Raw genomic sequence first — 17,795 nt, 5'->3', positions numbered from 1 at the left:
AAGGATAATACCTATTGTATCATGATTTTCAGATTTAATGAAAGAAGACAAATTTAACATAAGAAAGTTCACATTTATAAATTTCGAAGGTGATTACTTGCTTTACAAAAGGACTTATGGGAAATTTCCATGTCATCACATTTAAAATATAACGTGTTCTTTGAGAATTTCAAATGTCTACCACTAAACATGACAATTATAAAGTGAAATGCAAATTACAGTGACACTCGGAGTCAATATCACTGAACAGTTACACTTTTAGGTCAAACAATTGGACATTTAAAAAAATATAAACTCACATTTTCTCTTGCCGGTAGTCTAATTCCCATTGTGGATTATTTCCATTCTGAGAATAAATAACTCCCACTGTTATAGCCACTACTATAGCTGGGACTCCTATGTGATAAAGAGAGGCACATAATTAATGATTTATCCAGACTTGGATTAATTATAAAAGACCATCCATGAATTATACATCTGACCCTCCTCAGGATGTATGTTGTTTTCACTACGGACAATATACAAAGTGATCCTACAGATGTGGGTCGACAGTGGACATAATTTTTCTCCAAGTGTTTTCCCTTCCCTTTCACTGATGGCTCTACATATCAATCCTATTTCTGGTTTCTTTGTAACTCTTACCAGAATTGTCATGTTTCAGTGGCATAGTTCCTCTGTCACTTGAATACATTTAAATTTAGATATCCCTGAAACAAGTCTTCCTTTGCTGGAACCCAATAAATTTTTCAAATATTTTTGCTTAAAGAGTCACTCTGATTGTCTTTCTTGAAACATTTCTTTTAAACTAGCTGGAAGTTAATGATTTGTGGCTAAATCTCAAATTAAATTAATACAAAGAGATGTAAAAGGAAATTAACATTTTTAAGTTAGTTAAGTTAGTTTACGATGTATCTCATATTCTTGCCTTGATCGCATCTGCCTCCTTCACTGGAATATAAGCTACTAGACGGAACGTATTCTTAGCAATCACTATATTTTCTATCTCCTCTTAATTACGTCAAGGCCTTGGACTATTAGGCCTTCAATAAGTGTTTAAATTAAATGATTTCCACAAAATTAAATTCCTGAGAAAGGGGAGATGCAAACACTTACCCCATCCAATTAATGAGATGAAAAGAATGAAATGCCGAGGAAGAGGCTTCATGGTCCTTATTAGAAGGTAATAGAGCTGTGCAGCGCTGAGTGCGTTCCAGGTAAATGTCACTAACAGAAAATAGTGCAGTAAGGCGGCAATCGCAGTGCACATGGGATTCGGGATGTTAATGGTGTCTGTCCTGGGTATGTCATTATTGTCAAAGTCAATATTATTGATGTCACCATCACTTGTCTGCAAGTTCTTATTGGAGTTTTCAATTCCAAACACAAAGAGGAGGTTGAAAATCAACATTGATATGCACAGATTGACCAAAACCCAGGTTACTGAGGTTTTTCTGACTTTCCTGAAAATAAGTAAATTAATATAAAAAAATCAAATGAAACACAACAACTGCACAAAACAAACTGCAGTGAAATTTCTGGGAACAAAGAATATTATTGCCCAATGTAAGTTCAGTTCATAGCCCAGTGGTGACAGCTGGTAAATCTACCTTCTCGATTACATCAGAAAACTGTACTTTCCTCTTATCATTTCCACAAAGTCATGAATTAAAGGATACAGGTTGACATATCTTTTCTTGAAACTGTGTTCTGATCAAAAGTGATAGCTAATCTCCAAAAATGGCCCCGAGTGAACCCTACTTCCTGGTAGGTAGCCCTGCGTAGTCCCTTCACAGTAGCCTGGCCTGTACCTTGATTTAACTGATGGGATGCAACAGAAGGCCTGGCAGCCAAGGCCGACTTATGCATTAGGCACAATAGTGCTTAGTGTTCATATCCCATAGTAATGTTTTAACTTCTTTTAGACTTAGAAGAAAAAAGAGAACTCTTAGCTCAAAGGATATTAATATATTCATCTTTGTACCTATGCAATCATAAAATAAAATTTTTAATCTTTCATTAATGAATGAAAAGTTCCACAAAGGCACAAGTGCCTGGGGAACATAAGAGTCATAACATGGCCCTCCACGGGAGACAACCTAGTATAAAGGTGTACCGGGAGAACCTCCAACTGACCTGCGCACTGGGAGAACCGGGTGGAGCTGTGGGAAGTTCCTGCCCTTTGCAGAGGGGAGGAGCCTGGCATCTCCTCTTCCGAGGAGGTATCCGTGGATTCAATCTGCACGGAGGGAAGCCTAGTAGCAGGACTCTCACTTTGCTGATAGTCCCTGTTTCCCTTTTTTTTCCTTTACACCCAATTAACCCTGTCCTTTTGACCCTTCAAAGTGTCTGCGAGCCTAATCTTTCATAGTCGTGTGACAAGAACCCAGCTTTTAGCTGAACAAAGGAGAAAGTCCTATAACACTGACAGCTTTTCCTTTTGTGCTCCTGGAGTTCTGAGCCACTGTGTAAAAAGTCCAGCCACCTCGCTGAAAAAAAAAATTGCACGAAAGTCCTCTGAGACTGTATGGAGAGGGAGAAAGATGCAGCTGCCCCAGCATCCTAGGTGAACCTCCAGATGACTCTGGCCCAGCCGCCATCTGACTGCAAGACTCCAGCAAGACCAGTAGAAAAATTACCCAGCTGAACCCAGACAAGCCACAAAATCATTAGAAATAATATGTGTTTCTATCCACTGAGTTTTGGGGCAGTTTTTTTAATATAACATGAGGTAATAAGTTCTACTGTAGATTTGCAAGCTTATGTGAAGGCCATCTGTAGAAGAGGCCCTATATGGAGTTTTAAAATTTTTATAATAGAAAACTCTGCACATTAGTAGATGAACTCATGTTTAAATGTAGAGAAAAAGTCTCTTGAGTTTTAAAATGTAATTTATATTTAAAACTCACTTATAAATTTTAAAATAAGGCCAAATACAATTTTTTAATAATTTCCCATAACAGTGTAACAGCTTTAAAACAAAATTAGGTAATATTCAGCTTACTTTACGTTTAAAGAGTGAAGCTTACATGAAGATTTAAATTAGGTAAAAATATTTTTAATTTGTTTCATGGCCTATTGTTACTGATGCTATTCTTTATAATTTAAGTAGACTAATGATTACTGCTTTTTTAAATGGTTTATACACAGCAATATTTCACATATCTTTTCTGCAAGACTTTTCAGAACCTTATTTTCATCAAGAATCTCCCTTGGACTAATGTTTCAAGGACCACATTTTGGGAAATGCTTGCTGATTGTCAGATGGTCAAGATGTCCTGAACCACATTTTGAATGTAAATCATTCCCAAGGACTATCCCTTTATTGGAAGATATAATTTCTGGGTGTACATCCAAGTGCTCTTTAAAATTGCCTTTTTTTCCCTTCTCATGCTTACCTAATGTCTTTGCTCTAAAAGAGCAGCTGTTTCTCTTATTTTGTCTGCAGGCCGGCCTTGTTTACCAGCAATTTTCAGAAGGCAGTATGAGTGAATGTGTATGAGTGTGTGTGTGTGTATGTGTGCCTATGGTGTGGTGTGTGTGTATGTATGGTGTGGTATGTGTAGTTCATGTATATATTCTGTGCTAGCCCACATGTATATCTTCAGATTGGCAGAGAATGCAAGATTTCTCTTAATAAAGTTGATCTCAGAAGTAAAATGTGATATTCTTTTTTGTACATGTATTATTTTCCTTATTGCTTAAAGGCAGATATATCCTTATATCCCCTTAAAGGCATGTTACACTTTCATGTACACTATGGCAGACAGTTCCTCACCAATAAAAGTTATAAAATCTCTACTCACTACCATCTAAAGCCTTCTGGAGTTTTCAGACTGCAAGACCTCTTGGAATACCATTTCCCAGGTTTATTACTATGCCTAAAGTTCTAACCTTCAAGTGCCTCTCTATTCTTAATAACTCATAATTTGATGAAGTCTATTTGCCCATTATATATTCTTTATGTTTTTATGATGTTTCATCATGACCTCGCTTGATCTTTGGATTCCCACACTGAACAAAAAAGCTTTCATTCAAACAGAACTCAGTCCATCTGCTTGACATTTTAGTTGAGATTTCTGGACAATTCAAAATTTCATTAAATCTATTGAGAGGTTTAATGACCAGAACTGCAAAAAGTACTCAGAAGAATCTTTTTATATAAAAGTAAGATTAGAGTCTAGTTTTTATCTAATTTTATCAATTATAATCCACAGGAAGAAGAGGTGATTTTCAAATAGCCTGGCCCTTCTTATAGATTATTACTATATAGATGCTCCTCAACTTACAATGAGATTGCATCACAACAAACCCGTCAAAAACTAAAAATATCATTTCACCTTACCATATTTTCAATTTACAATGGGTTTATTGGGACATAACCCTATCATAAATCAAGAAACATCCTGAATGCTATCACTTTTGCAACATCTTAAAGCTGAAAAATCGTAAGTTGAACCATGGTCAGTAGGGGACTGTTTGTATTCTGTGCATTATTATTATATGGGAACCTGTCCAAGAACAAAGAAAATTTTATAATTCAGGATTTTAAAATCAGTAAAATTTTGTCTTTATTTTTGTTTTGTTTTTTCTCTCTTTTAAAAAAAAATTTGTTTGAGATGTGATCTTGTTGTATTGCCCAGGCTTGTCTCAAACTCCTGGGCTCAAGCAATCCTCCTGCCTTGGCCTCCCAAAGTGCTGGAATTATAGGTGTGAGCCTCCATGCCTGGTGTTTATTTTTATTTTTGTTTCCTGATGAATTTTAGTGGCATCTTTGGTTGCATAATTGTGCTAGAAAACATACTGATGAAAGAGGAAAAAAATCTGATGACAAATGAAAAGAGTGAGGTTTCGGCAAAGAAACTAGTTATGCAGCAACTATGACTCATCCCTATGGGACCAAATAATTGTCAGTACAACTGTGGTAATGGTAGAAATACAAATAATGAGACAAATTTAAGAGGCATTTAATTTTACATGACAAACATGTAATTTTCCTTCAAGGCACTTACCACAATTTGTAATATTCAGTTGTGTAGATATTTTTATAATGTCTGCCTTTTCCCCCCAACAGTGTATATTTCATGAGAGATGGGAGATTATCTGTCTGTTCATAGTTTTGTATTCAGCTCCTTACAACATAAGCACTCACTATAAAACTTTTAAATGAATGGCAAGAGACTCATTTAATGTGAAAAGGGGAAGAAAAGGAATCGAAAACAATTCTGGCTCTTTGGAGAAATGGCTGGTTCAGGTATGAGGCAGAGAAAGTGAAAGATGATCATTTTGCTTTTGATTGAAATAAGGAAGTGACTAAAGACTGAGACGTGGCAAAACAACATGAAGGGGCTCCCTCTGGCTACACTGGGAAGTATGCTTTTTACAAAAGAGTATAGCAAACAAATATAGAAAGAGTGATAGCCTAGAAAAATCACCATTTTTCAACCACTTAATGTAATAATTTGTTCCAGTAAGGATGAGTAACAAGATCATTAAGTAAAAGATTTTTGGGAAACAGGATATCATGCAGCCTCAAAGTGGCACCCCACAAGCCATCTATTATTTACACAGGGAAAAAATGTGGAAATCTGGCAGACATCACTTTAAATGAGGAATCAAACTTACAGCCAACAATAATGGGACAAACTGATACGCACTTCTTGTTGTGTCACACTAAAAAAAATTCCATGATTGCAGTATTCCCACCAAAAATAATTAACCTGCATCTCTTCATGAGGAAAATTTCAGACAAATCTTCATTGTGGAACATTTTTCAAAGTAACTGGCCTGGATGCTTGAAAAATTTCAATGTCATGAAAGACCAAACAAACATGAAATGTGAAGTTGACAGAGGAAACACACAGTAAACAGAGTAAATTAATAAATGAACAAGCTTCTAAAAGACCGCAGGCAGTTAAAAAATTGTAGCATGTGACAAAAAATAATGAATGGGATACAAAATTGGACCTCAAATGAAGGGGTCAAGGTGGAGAGAAGTGTTTGTTTATAGGTCATTATTTAAAATTAGAATTTAATGTACGGGATTCAAAAACTTTCACCATTTGAAAACTATATTTTTGAAAAACGTTTCACCATTTGAAAGCTTGATATATTTTTTAAATTACTTTTTTAAAAAATTGCTGTTTGCAATGTCTCTTTCCTTAACAAATACAAATTGATAGGCATGGTTCTATTCAACACTAAGGAATTATAGCATTAATGAGCTGCAGGACCACATAAATTTTACATGACAAACTTGTAAATAAGTGGCATATAATTTTCTTTCAAGGCACTTGCCACAATTTGTAATTACGTATTTATTTGTGTGTATTTCTTAGCCTTTCCAGGCCCTTGCCACAATTTGTAATTACGTATTTATTTGTGTGTATTTCTTAGCCTTTCCAGGCCTAAATGTCCTCCTCTGTAAAATAAGTACCTCTCTGAGTTCTTGCCTAGTTCAAAGACACTACTCATGAGAATTCTCAGAGTAAATTATATCAAGATAGCAATTTCTCTTCTGAAAAGAGCCTGCTTCTGCTCTTACCTGGTGACAATCTGAAATATAACTGTGAGAGCCAGACCAGTAATAGACAGTGCACATCCAACGTTGGATAATATGTCAAGTGATTTGGGATATTGATAATCCTTTTTGAAAGTCTGAAAAACAAGGTAAGACTCATATTTTTAATTAGTCATCCCTGAAGTGTTAATGAAAGTCAACATCACAGAGTTACATGGGTCAAAATAACCAGACAGTTGCCAGATATATCTTCCTTTTGTAAAGCTCATGATATATTTAAAAGTGAAATACATCAACCTCTTATTGCTGAGCAGTTTACCTGAAGTATACAGGCTTGAGAATAATTATCTAACTAATTCAGTTAAGGAAAAATATACAGTCATGTCTTGGCATTTGCAGGGGGACTGGTTTCAGAACAACTTGCAGATGCCAAAAGCCATGGATACTCAAGTCCTGCAGTTGGTCCTGCGCAACCTGCTGATGTGGAAAGCTGACCTGCATATACCAGTTTTGCACTCTGAAAATACTGTGTTATTTTCCATCTACATTTCCTCGTGGATGCAGAACCTGCCAATGTGGAGGGCAGACTTTTTTATTGAAAACAATCCACATATTAAGTGGACCCATACTGTCCCATGTGGTTCACAAGTCAACTATTTATACTTTTCCTTGATGTCTAAAATCAAAATTGTTTGAATTAGATCTAAATTGTCAAAAGTTGCCTCACTTATTCATGACATTATTTTTATGTGTAACTGGACTCTAAGTATATCTAAATTGATGCACTAAAAATAAAGTTGCAGAAATATTTTCATAAATATGGAAAGATGCTCATACCCTGTTAATTTTTTAAAGGAAGCCTTATTTTTATGTAATATAGCTATATATCTCTCAACATGTTTGTGTGTGTATATATATATGAAAATATGTACCATATGAGTATGTAATCTTAGAAATCTGGTGAGGTAGTGGTGGTGGTCACAGGGTGGGTTGGATATGTATAGTTCATTTTGCTTATCTGTACTTTCTGATTTTTTTAAGTTGTTAAAATTAGAAAAGCAATGTATACTTATTTGTAAAATATGAAAGGAATATAGAGGCATAATAAAGAAGCATATGTTCCTTTATACTGCCTGCTACCCCACACCATACCTACCTCTTAAGAGCCTGTCTTTTTTTCTTACATGCTTAAAAATACTATCTATGTCTCTTACACAAACATACAGGGGTTTGCTAACATAATAGCATTATGCTCGAATTGCCATTTTACTTTTTCATAAACATTTTTCCATATCAGTATATTTTTGTTTAGTGTATACTTTCATGCTTTATGCAATGCCTGTGTATTGCTTTTATAGAAATAAAATAAAAACAAAATACACATTTAAAAATAAAACAAAAATTTTATGTTATTTCTTATACGTAGTGTACTAAGTAGATGCAAAAAGGATCATAAGATTCATAGGTCTTCAGATTTTAAAAATAATATTTTCACTCAGAGCCAATTTGCTCTCACTTTACATGCAATTTTAATCAGCCATTTAAAAAAAAATGCAAACCAAAACTAATTACAAGTGAAGGTACGTAGACATTGAGACAGTCAGATACTAATGAGAAAAAATAGCTGAAAGCCTAACCTCAAGAAAGGGAAAAGATAACTATAATAAAGTAAACTATATCATTTAACATGTATAGCAACCTGAGCTTTACATAGCTCATCAATGATCCTATGACTTTAAGATATCAAAAAGTTAAATTTTTCTCCTGTATCTCCTGATTGAGAAGGCAGATCTCTCTGTAATACAAGTTAGAAAAGAAATAATCCAAATGAATTTGAATAAGAGAGCTTTTATAATTAAAATGAGAAAACTACAGTTATCTCAAAAAGTTTTAAAAAGCAAGGTTCTGTGCTTTGATAATGCAAGCTATACCAGTATGTTCTACCAGTCTCCACTGGCTTCCGAAATATGGCTATATTATAGCTACTGGGGAATGAAAACATCTGCTTCTCCTTGGGAGATTCATAGCATTCATAGTCCCTTACTAAGGAGAAGAACACTCTTCATAATTCCCCATTCCATTGTGTATAAAAAACATTCCATCAAGTATATAAACTAACTTTTTTTTTGTTTCACCGGAATAATAGATTTCTGGAAATAGAACATACAGAAGAAGCCCCTCTTCTTACAAAGGTCAGCACAAGAACCTTGAGAGACGCATGCACAGCTGCACGCCAGAGCTAAGTATTATCAGTTACTTGCACAGTATAGCTTTAGAGGTAAAAGAATTAAGGAATACACAGAGAAACTAGGGGACAAATTGAAGGGATTACAGAGTTTTTCTTTTATATCTTCTAGCAAAAACTTAGTAACCTGAGCAATTTCATTGGGAAAAGCTTTGGGTAACTGATTTAAACTGTCCACATACAGCTAAGAAAATATTGAACCTGTCTCTGACACACAGCTATACAGCTTTACCTCTGGCTATAACAACTTTATGCTTCAGAATGTGTGAGTTAGTTGAATGGAGCCCACCAGCTTTTCTTTCGCACATGGACTCCCTTCCCATGATCAAATACATAGTTCTGACCTCTCTATCCTAAGACCACATAGCAAAAAGTTCTATTCTACTTGCCTTTACCTTAGTCCTATTTTTTTTGTTTGTTTTGTTTTTGTTTTCGAGACGGAGTCTCACTCTGTCACCCAGGTTGGAGTGCAGTGGTGTGATCTCGGCTCTCTGCAACCTCTGTCTCCCAGGTTCAAGCGATTCTCCTGCCTCAGCCTCCTGAGTAGCTGGGATTACAGGCGTGCACCACCACGCCTGGTAATTTCTGTATTTTTAGTAGAGACGGGGTTTCACCATGTTGGTCAGGCTGGTCTCGAACTCCTGACCTCGTGATCTGCCCGCCTCGGCCTTCCAAAGTGCTGGGGTTACAGGCGTGAGCCACCGTGCCCGGCCTTAAGTCCCATTATTTTATTTCTTGATTTTCTATTTAATCTGAGTTGAGAATCTATGTAAATTAAATCCCAAAGTTATCTCCAAGGAGCACCTACTAGAATTGTGTATAAGGAAAATTCTCATCTGGAAAGAGATTGCTATGTATATCCTTACCATTAATACAGCAAAATTAGTAGTATGGTTGCAGCGGCAGCGCAGGAATCCATCAGTGCCCTTGTCTTTTTGACAGCCATATGTGTCCCAGTCCTTCGCTGACAAATTCCAATAGACACAGGCATAGGAATAGAGTTGAAATTCTTTTTGATTGTACTGTGAATTGATAAGACAATTACAATTACTGTTTCTACATACTTAATTGGGTTAAAAAAATCAAGTAGTATAAGACAGTCATCTGAGAAATGAATTAAATATATACTAAGCATCAGCATATTCATTATGATTAAGGAGAGGGAAAAAAGGAGATAAAATTTAAATTAGTTAACTTTGCATTTAGTTTGACAACAGATATGGTTGGGAGGAATATTCAAATGGATACATCAAAGAACCTTTTGAAGAGTTTTGCTATAGATTTCTTTTATTCAATATATCCCTGCTTTTGCTATTCAAGAGTGGTCTGAATTTTTATTATTTCTGTTCATGGAAAACCCTCCCCCCCCGCCCTCCTATTCTCTTCTTCCCCTGTATTACTCTACTCAGTCTCAGCTGCCACCATCAGAAAGAAAGCATGAGGACACTTTTTTCTTGCATCTGCAATGAAAAACTCACCTTTGGACTAAAGACCATGTCAACAGAAGCACTCTGATCTTGCTCATTTTCATCAGTTTTGCTTGAGATAATTTTTTGACTAAAATCCGATTTAGCTGTAAAAGTTTTTGATTGGAAAAGCTTGTCATTTTGATAAACTACAAAGCCGCATGTCTTGGTGTAATCTATAGGGAGAAAAAGACATTAAAATCAATAAGTGCACTGTAGGGTAAACAAAAAACAATATGTCACGTTATTGTAGAAGTGCATGGCTGCTTAATATTTGAGTAAAGTACAGTAAAAATGGTTTACTGGTTGAACCTTTACTTAATTGCAATGTGTAAGTAACACATATAACTTATGGCGGGCCATTCCACCCATATTAATTTTTTTTTTTCTGAGCTTCAGTTTCCTTACCTTCTACACAGGAACGAGAATTTCTGCCTAGTCCACCTCAAAAAGGTATTGCAAAGATCTCATATATAAAGTAAACGTCTTGCTTTATACATGAGAGATGGAGAGAGTGAACACAACATGTGGGTAGTTCCAGCCCATGTTACCTCCTGCAATGATAAAATATGAGACAGGAAATAGCAAAGCTTGGGACACCAGGATGGCTAAGCCCAGATGAGGTCGGTCTCCTGTTCAAAGGGGACAAGTGGTGTTAAGTCACAGAGCAAGGAGCTCAAGTCACTTCTTCTGTGGAGTTTTTGAGGCAGGCACTCTTCACCATCTCTTCAACTATTGTCCCCTGCTCTGTGTCATGACAATCATGGGCTTCTCCCAAGGCTAGCAGTCTACTGTGAAACATCTTCTGGACATTGGAAAAAGGAATCAGCTGTTCATCAAAGATCCTGAAAGACCATCGCTGCTGTGGAGGGTTTAGCACCCGGCCCGTTGGTGGCAGCAGTCAAAGAGAACCAGGACTGCCTCCTAGCACCTTATACAACTGTTGGCATATTTAAAACAGCAGAAGTGTCAACAGTATACATTTTAACTGAATTAATTTCCTAAACTCTGTTGTCTTTCACAAGTGATAAAAGGAAAACGTTGTGGTGTGAGACCAGAGTATTCAGTCATCTGATTTGAGAGGGAGACAGGCAAGGCCCCGACAGCCCCCAAATTGTCCTCCTCTGTGGCCATTGTTGGAGCCTCCACCTGGAGAGAAAGGGATGGGTTGCTGTCTTTTGTTCACAGTACATTGACATCACCAAATTGTTTCTCCTGGACCCTAAATGAAAAGTTAACCCTAATAATGGAGCAAGGTTTCTTTTTATTCTTTGTTTAAAAATAAAAGAATGAGACTAGGCAGAGTGGCTTATGGCTACAATCCCAACACTTTAAGAGGTTGAGGCAGGAGGATCACTTGAGCCCAGGAGTTTGAGACCAGGCTGAGCAATATAGCGAGATTCTGTCTCTACAAAAAAATTTAATTTTTTTTTTTTTTTAATTAGCAGGGCTCCTATAGTCCCACCTACTTGGGAGGCTGAGGCTGGAGGATTGCTTCCTCCTGGGAGGTTGAGGCTGCAGTGATTCGTGAGGTAGAGGGCTTCAGGTGCAACTGTAATATTGTCTCTCTCTTTTTTAAAGAGATCTGAAGCAAATATAGGAAAAATTGATGTTTGTTTACCTGGCTGATAGTTACATAGGTACTGTTCACATTACTTTCTGTACTTTTCTGTATGCATGAAGTATTTTTAAATTAAAAGAAAAAAGGCACAAGAAGATAGAAGACTTAGATTTAGTCTCTACCATCACAAAGCATGTGGCCAAAGCAAATGAGAGCAAAATTCCAGATTGCCAGATTCACGAATAATACTCTCTTCTTTTTTAGTGCTATTATAAATATATTCTATCTAACACATATACTTTCTGACATCGGGTTTTCTTGCTTGGGGAGAAATGAAAAGTAAGTGTGTGTGTTTGATTTACTTATTTTTTTTTTAGATTTTGAAAAATACAACCACTTCAAGTTACATGTAAGAATTTCTGAAAGGTTATATGTAGGACAATAGTGAGCACACGGTGGGCATCACAGAGAGGAGATAACCTAAAATTGATACTACTAAATGATGTCTGTGCCAATTACATAGACTTCTCCAGGGTTAGGTCTGCAGGATGCATCTGAGCCTGAGAGTGTCATGCCACTAGTAAACATGGTCAGAGCTTCTGATTGAATATGTTTTAAATTTGTAAGTGTAAAACAGAACCACCTTAGCAAGATTTTTGTAGGAAAACATATTTGTGTACATGGCCTGAACATTTCAATTCTGCTACCTTCCAAAAGGCTTTTGAAAAAAGAAAAAACAAAGAAATTATCTTTTTGACTTAGAATAGTAGAGTTGAGATTACCATAATATGTCAGAGCTCAAACTTACTCAAATGCAAATTACTCAGTATGAAACTAAGTAGACATTATTTCTCCTACAGTAAATTAGAAGTTATTAGTTCCATGAATTCGAGTCCATTTTTTTAAATGTCACAAAGTTTGAGACTTACTTTTCGTCATATTAAGCAAGACCTGAAGCTCAGTCTGTGCATCTGGGTTAAGGCCATCCACATTTGTATGTATAAATGTTGAACTAGAAACTAGAGAACTGCTAGCTCCTATGAGAAGGGAAAGAGTAGAATTGTAAAAGTCTACATTATCATGAGTAGAGCATTATTATTCATCATCAGTAGCAGAATGCTCTTTGCTGTTACAAGCACAAAAGATTAACAGCTCACCTTTCTGCACAGAGAAGCGAACATTTGAAGGCCCCACCGCATTTTCTGAAGAGAAATTTGCTGACTGTATTGCTATGTTAGGTTCCACCACTGATTGATTACCCAAAGACAAGGAATAAGTCTCCATTTGCTCAATAAGCCTGCATATAATAAAACACAATTTAATACTCAAGATTTTGTCATAAAATGAAAGGTATGTGTTCTGTCTTACACTACAGCAGAAAGACATGAGCATAGAATTGTGTGGTCATGACAACATTGACAATTGCCTAAGAATAATTGGTTTTCTTTTCTAGAGTTTTGTTGTGTTATATATACTTAAATAAAACAGTTCTGGTGGACAGTCCTCACTGAAGGCTACCTTGAACATAGACGGCAAAAAGGTAGAACTCAAGAATTATAGAATTCCCAAAAGAAATAGTCTTTATTATGATGCTCTTCACATAGAAGGATGGTGTTGCCACCCACCATTGGCAAGGCATGCACTTCTAATTTTTTCTCCAGTGGTGAGAATCCATTTCCATTTATTCATCTTCTTCCTCTCACTCAAACCCCTTAGGATCCAAAGCATGTTTTGTAAGTTGTTCGTTCCTGAGGTGACAGTTCAGATGGAACCACCAAAGAGCAGAGCTCTGAGCTCATTGCCTCAGCTATGAACTAAACCCTGAAGGTTTTTACAATGTTCTTTTCTACTTTGGCTAAGTTCAAAGATAGATTAGATGGAAGGTGGGAGGGAGTGGGGGCAACCTGTCAATTTGGCATTCTCCAAAGAAAAGTCATAAGACCTTTTCTTTTTCTTGTTTCCCATAGAAATATTTGAACTATTTCTGTACTTGACCAAACAAAACCTCTGTATGTAAAATAATCAGTCTAGTTCTTCCAGAAATGAAAGGATTTCATCAAAATGTAGTTGTTCTATATGTCAAATCTTTATTTCTGACACTAAAATATCTTTTCTCTACCTCCAAATGAGATAGAGAAAGTTTACAATAATTGAGGATTGCTTCATAAAGAGAACGTAATCATCATTTGTATGGAAACATTCAGGTTAAATCCTCTGATTGAAATGTTTTCCTTTTATAAAACCATTTTCAGCAATTCACACATACCCCAGAGCTGCTTTCAATGGGAGGAATACCTAACAAAACTCCCACGTGCTAAGAATATCATTCTACCAAACAGTATCTGTTGAGTATCTATGTAGAGGTCAGCACTCTGTGAAACAGTGGGAGTACCAGGAGCTGCTCCCTCAGGCATTTGCAGGCTAAAAGGAAAGATGTGGTAGATATACAGGAGGTGTTTTTCATATTCCCACTTTTACAGGGTTGCTCTAACCATAGCTACTTCTAAAGTCATTTTTTCTTTCTTGTACTTCTTTCCTCCTCTTGTCATAACTGATAAGATTACAGATGAGCACCTGCCCCAGAGAAGCCAATCCGGAAAGTGGTCATCCACCTGGCACAATTGACTAAAATAAGTCATCAGATTCTTGGAAACGGGGTTTTTTTTTTATTAGTGCTGTAGTTATATCAGGAAAGTCATAATTTAGAGGAAGCCAGAGAGGTCATTACATCATTGTGAGAAAAACCACAAATTAAAAATAAGAGGCAAATTCTTCCTGTTGAAAATAAGAAAAGACCTGTAAACTCCTCTACTAAGGCTTCCAAAGCTGCCTTGGATCCTCAGTCATTTTCCTGCTCCAGGGTCCACATGGCAATAAAAGAAAATAAAATTTCAAGACCCTCTAAATTTATTATGTCAAAAGGAAGTTAAGCCCTGGAGACTGAATCATATGTAGCGTGTTTGCAACTTCTGCTTATTAGATTATAGATTAACGCTCTTCCTCATTGTTCTTGTTCTGTAAATGACTAGGAGAGGCCAGACCTTTCCCCTTTCTAATGACTGATCTATGTTACAGATTAATTGCCTCCTTTTTTGTCCTGTACCTAACTCAGACCATTTAGCTCATGATTGTTACGTCTTCAGTGTAATTGTTACACCTTCAGTGTGGAATGTTAAATACACCTTTCCCAAAAGAAAAAGACCACCTCAGCTAATCAGATTACTATAACCATGCATTACTATAAGCCTTATATAGAAAGCCTTATATAGAAAGATGTTAAAACTCTCTTAAGCTTCCCTAAACTTTGTTTATATAAATGATCCCAAACTTATATACTTCAAAACATTGACTTCCATTTTTTGGAATTTGTGCTTCCCAGGCAGCTGTCCTTAAACTTTGCACTTGAATGAACTCTCTTTAAACTAGATTCTGACCTTTTTGATTATTTTGGGTTGACAAGGCCCACTATATTATGATCTAGTTCTTGGGCCTCCATGAGACCCCATATGCCTATTTACGATAAATCTCTATTTGGTCAAGATATTTGAGTGGGTGCCAGGCTAGCTGGAACAGAAATAAAAAAAGAAAAGTGAAATGTAAATATACAGGTGGTCAGTGCTAGGGAGGCATTTTGCATTCCCAAAGTCAGATAAACCAGGGTAATTATGACCTTCAATATGAGATCAAAGGTCTAAGGTTACAGATCAGACTATGCAACCAATGTCTACAATGGTGAGGTCAGCCGGTCGCGGTGGCTCACGCCTATAACCCCAACAGTCTAGGAGGCCAAAGCGGGTGGATCACCTGAGGTCAGGAGTTCAAGATTAGCCTGATCAACATGGTGAAACCCTGTCTACCAAAAATACAAAAATTAGCCGGGCGGGGTTGTGCATGCCTGTAATCCCAGCTACTAGGGAGGCTGAGACAGGAGAATTGCTTGAACCTGGGAGGCAGAGATTGTGGTGAGCTGAGATCTTGCCACTGTACTCCAGCCTGGGTGACAGAGCAAGACTCCGTCTCAAAAAAAAGGAAAAAAAAAATGGTGAGGTGAAGTCCTAAACTCATTGATTGTACTATGATGCCCTCACCAGCAGAAACCCTACACCTCCAGAGCTCTGCCCACTTTGACAGAGTCAAAGAGTCTTTCTTCTCTGTCACTCTCCTCCCTTTTATTCTCACCCTCTCCTCTTCTCCCTATACTATAGAAAGGCAATTCAGTAGCTGAGAGATACCAGGAGAAAACTGGAATGAAAGAAGGAAGAAGTCAAAGTGAAATGGATGACTAAGGCCTGATGTCTGTCAGGGAACCCAGCATCTGGCCTAGGTTCAGAAGATAGAGTTTGGAAAGCAAATGTTGTCCTAAACAACAATTAATTTCCTTCTTGTGGAGAGATGACCTCTGTTGGAAGCTCATCAAGAGTATTCTCCTAAAGAGAGCTAAAGGGTTGTTGACCTGACCTTGGGGCTAGAGGCAGAGGAGGAAGCTCTATCTAAGTGAATGAAGGAAGGATCTGAGTCCACAAGAGCTTATGCAAAAGATCACGTTGGTAGAAGATAAACTGATGGAACATTATTAGAAAATAATTGGACTAGAAATTCAGAGTGATAAAAGGAGAAATTGAGCATGCGTACACCATTTTAAGGTTCAATGTATCTTATACCTTAAATTTTTATTTATCCTTTAACCACCTCCTTTAAAACTATTTGGATATTGTGTAAAAATCACACAAAATTGTATTTTCCTTTATATATTAAGTCAGCAAAATTCATAATTGTTTATTTTTAGGAAAATGTTCCTATCTTTTTTGTGAACTGTGATGTTCAAATCCCACAACTTCTCTTTTCTCAGCTTTCTCACCAAAAGCATTCATTCCTCCCGTCTAGCAAGACTCTGCAAACACAAAGCTTTCAGCTCTGAAGGGAGCCCACTCTGGCTCTTGGCCTCTCTGTTCACTGAACATAGACTCTGGACCCCATGGCCACTTCCTTCTCATATGTCAAGAAAAATGAGAGACATCCACATTCTCCATGAGAAGGGCCCAGACTCCTATTGAAATCTGAAGTCACAAAGTATGCCAGTAAAACTGTTCACTCAACCTCTACCACCACCTCTCAGAATTGTAATCTTTGAATGCTCTATTTTGTGCCTTTGTGCTTTTTCTACTTTGAAAATTCAACGCTAAGTAGGTACTTGTCATAATCATTAGAAAACTAAGAACTACTTCTAGGAATTTCTCCTGAGGAAATAATAGGTCGTGTAAATAAAGATTATGTACCAGAATGCTAATTACTTAGAACATTAAAAGACTTCCAGCAATGTAAATGTCCAGCTGCTGAGCAGAGAACTGGTTCAATAAAAGTTTATGCATATAATGCAGTAAACTAAAATTATGATGTAGATGTGTATATATTTATATAAAAGATGTTTAAAGAAAAAAGTTTATAAGGTATTAAGTGACAAAAGCAAGTTATGAATCAATATAGTATGTAATATACATATACATACACACACACACACACACACACAGAGAGAGAGAGAGAGAAACAGAGGAAAAAAAACCTGGAATATATACCAACAGGTTAATAAAGGTAAGATAATTTTTTAAATTTTGCTAAGCTACATATTTTCTTATTTTTTTACAATAAGCATGCATGCTGATGTAAGTTTTAAAAGGGTTTTGACAAGTGTACATAAGGTAAAAATACAGTGAATACCAACAAGGGGCCTCTATGAATAAAGTACATGAGTTTTAATACAAATATTCAACCAACAGTAATCCAGAACAGAGGAGGAAAAAAGAGAGAAAGCAGGTAGAGTTCTCTTTTTCTTTTTTTTCAACGTAGTGTTGGTCAGAAAGGGAGGAGGCAGAGAAACTCTAAGCAGACAAGGGTGGATCCCAGGGGGAAAGTTTCATGCCAAAAGTAGTCTGAAACCCAAAGTGAGAACTTCAATCCCTGTTTACCCACTCTCTCCCATTGGTTGGTTCTTTCTGAATAATGTCTTTT

At 36.6% G+C, this 17,795-nt stretch overlaps 1 protein-coding gene across 2 annotated transcripts in view; it reads right to left on the bottom strand.

Moving 5' to 3' along the window:
- Positions 1–17,795, bottom strand: part of ADGRG7 (adhesion G protein-coupled receptor G7) — an 86,036-nt gene that overhangs the window by 39,277 nt on the left and 28,964 nt on the right. Inside the window, exons 7-13 of one of the 2 annotated variants that reach the window (XM_003821915.4) lie at positions 12,947–13,086; positions 12,719–12,826; positions 10,241–10,404; positions 9,629–9,784; positions 6,542–6,654; positions 1,114–1,460; positions 300–396 (exon numbers count right to left, since the gene is read on the bottom strand). In XM_003821915.4, the coding sequence (XP_003821963.1) occupies positions 300–396; positions 1,114–1,460; positions 6,542–6,654; positions 9,629–9,784; positions 10,241–10,404; positions 12,719–12,826; positions 12,947–13,086 (1,125 nt within the window). The remainder of the gene's footprint in view (positions 1–299; positions 397–1,113; positions 1,461–6,541; positions 6,655–9,628; positions 9,785–10,240; positions 10,405–12,718; positions 12,827–12,946; positions 13,087–17,795) is intronic. The other variant, XM_063602700.1, reaches the window with a different exon arrangement.

This window comes from Pan paniscus, chromosome 2, assembly GCF_029289425.2.
Source record: "Pan paniscus chromosome 2, NHGRI_mPanPan1-v2.0_pri, whole genome shotgun sequence".
In the NCBI taxonomy this organism is placed as follows: Eukaryota; Metazoa; Chordata; class Mammalia; order Primates; family Hominidae; genus Pan; species Pan paniscus.
The sequence above is the reverse complement of the archived record's forward strand: the minus strand, read 5'-3'. Positions and strand labels throughout refer to the sequence as shown.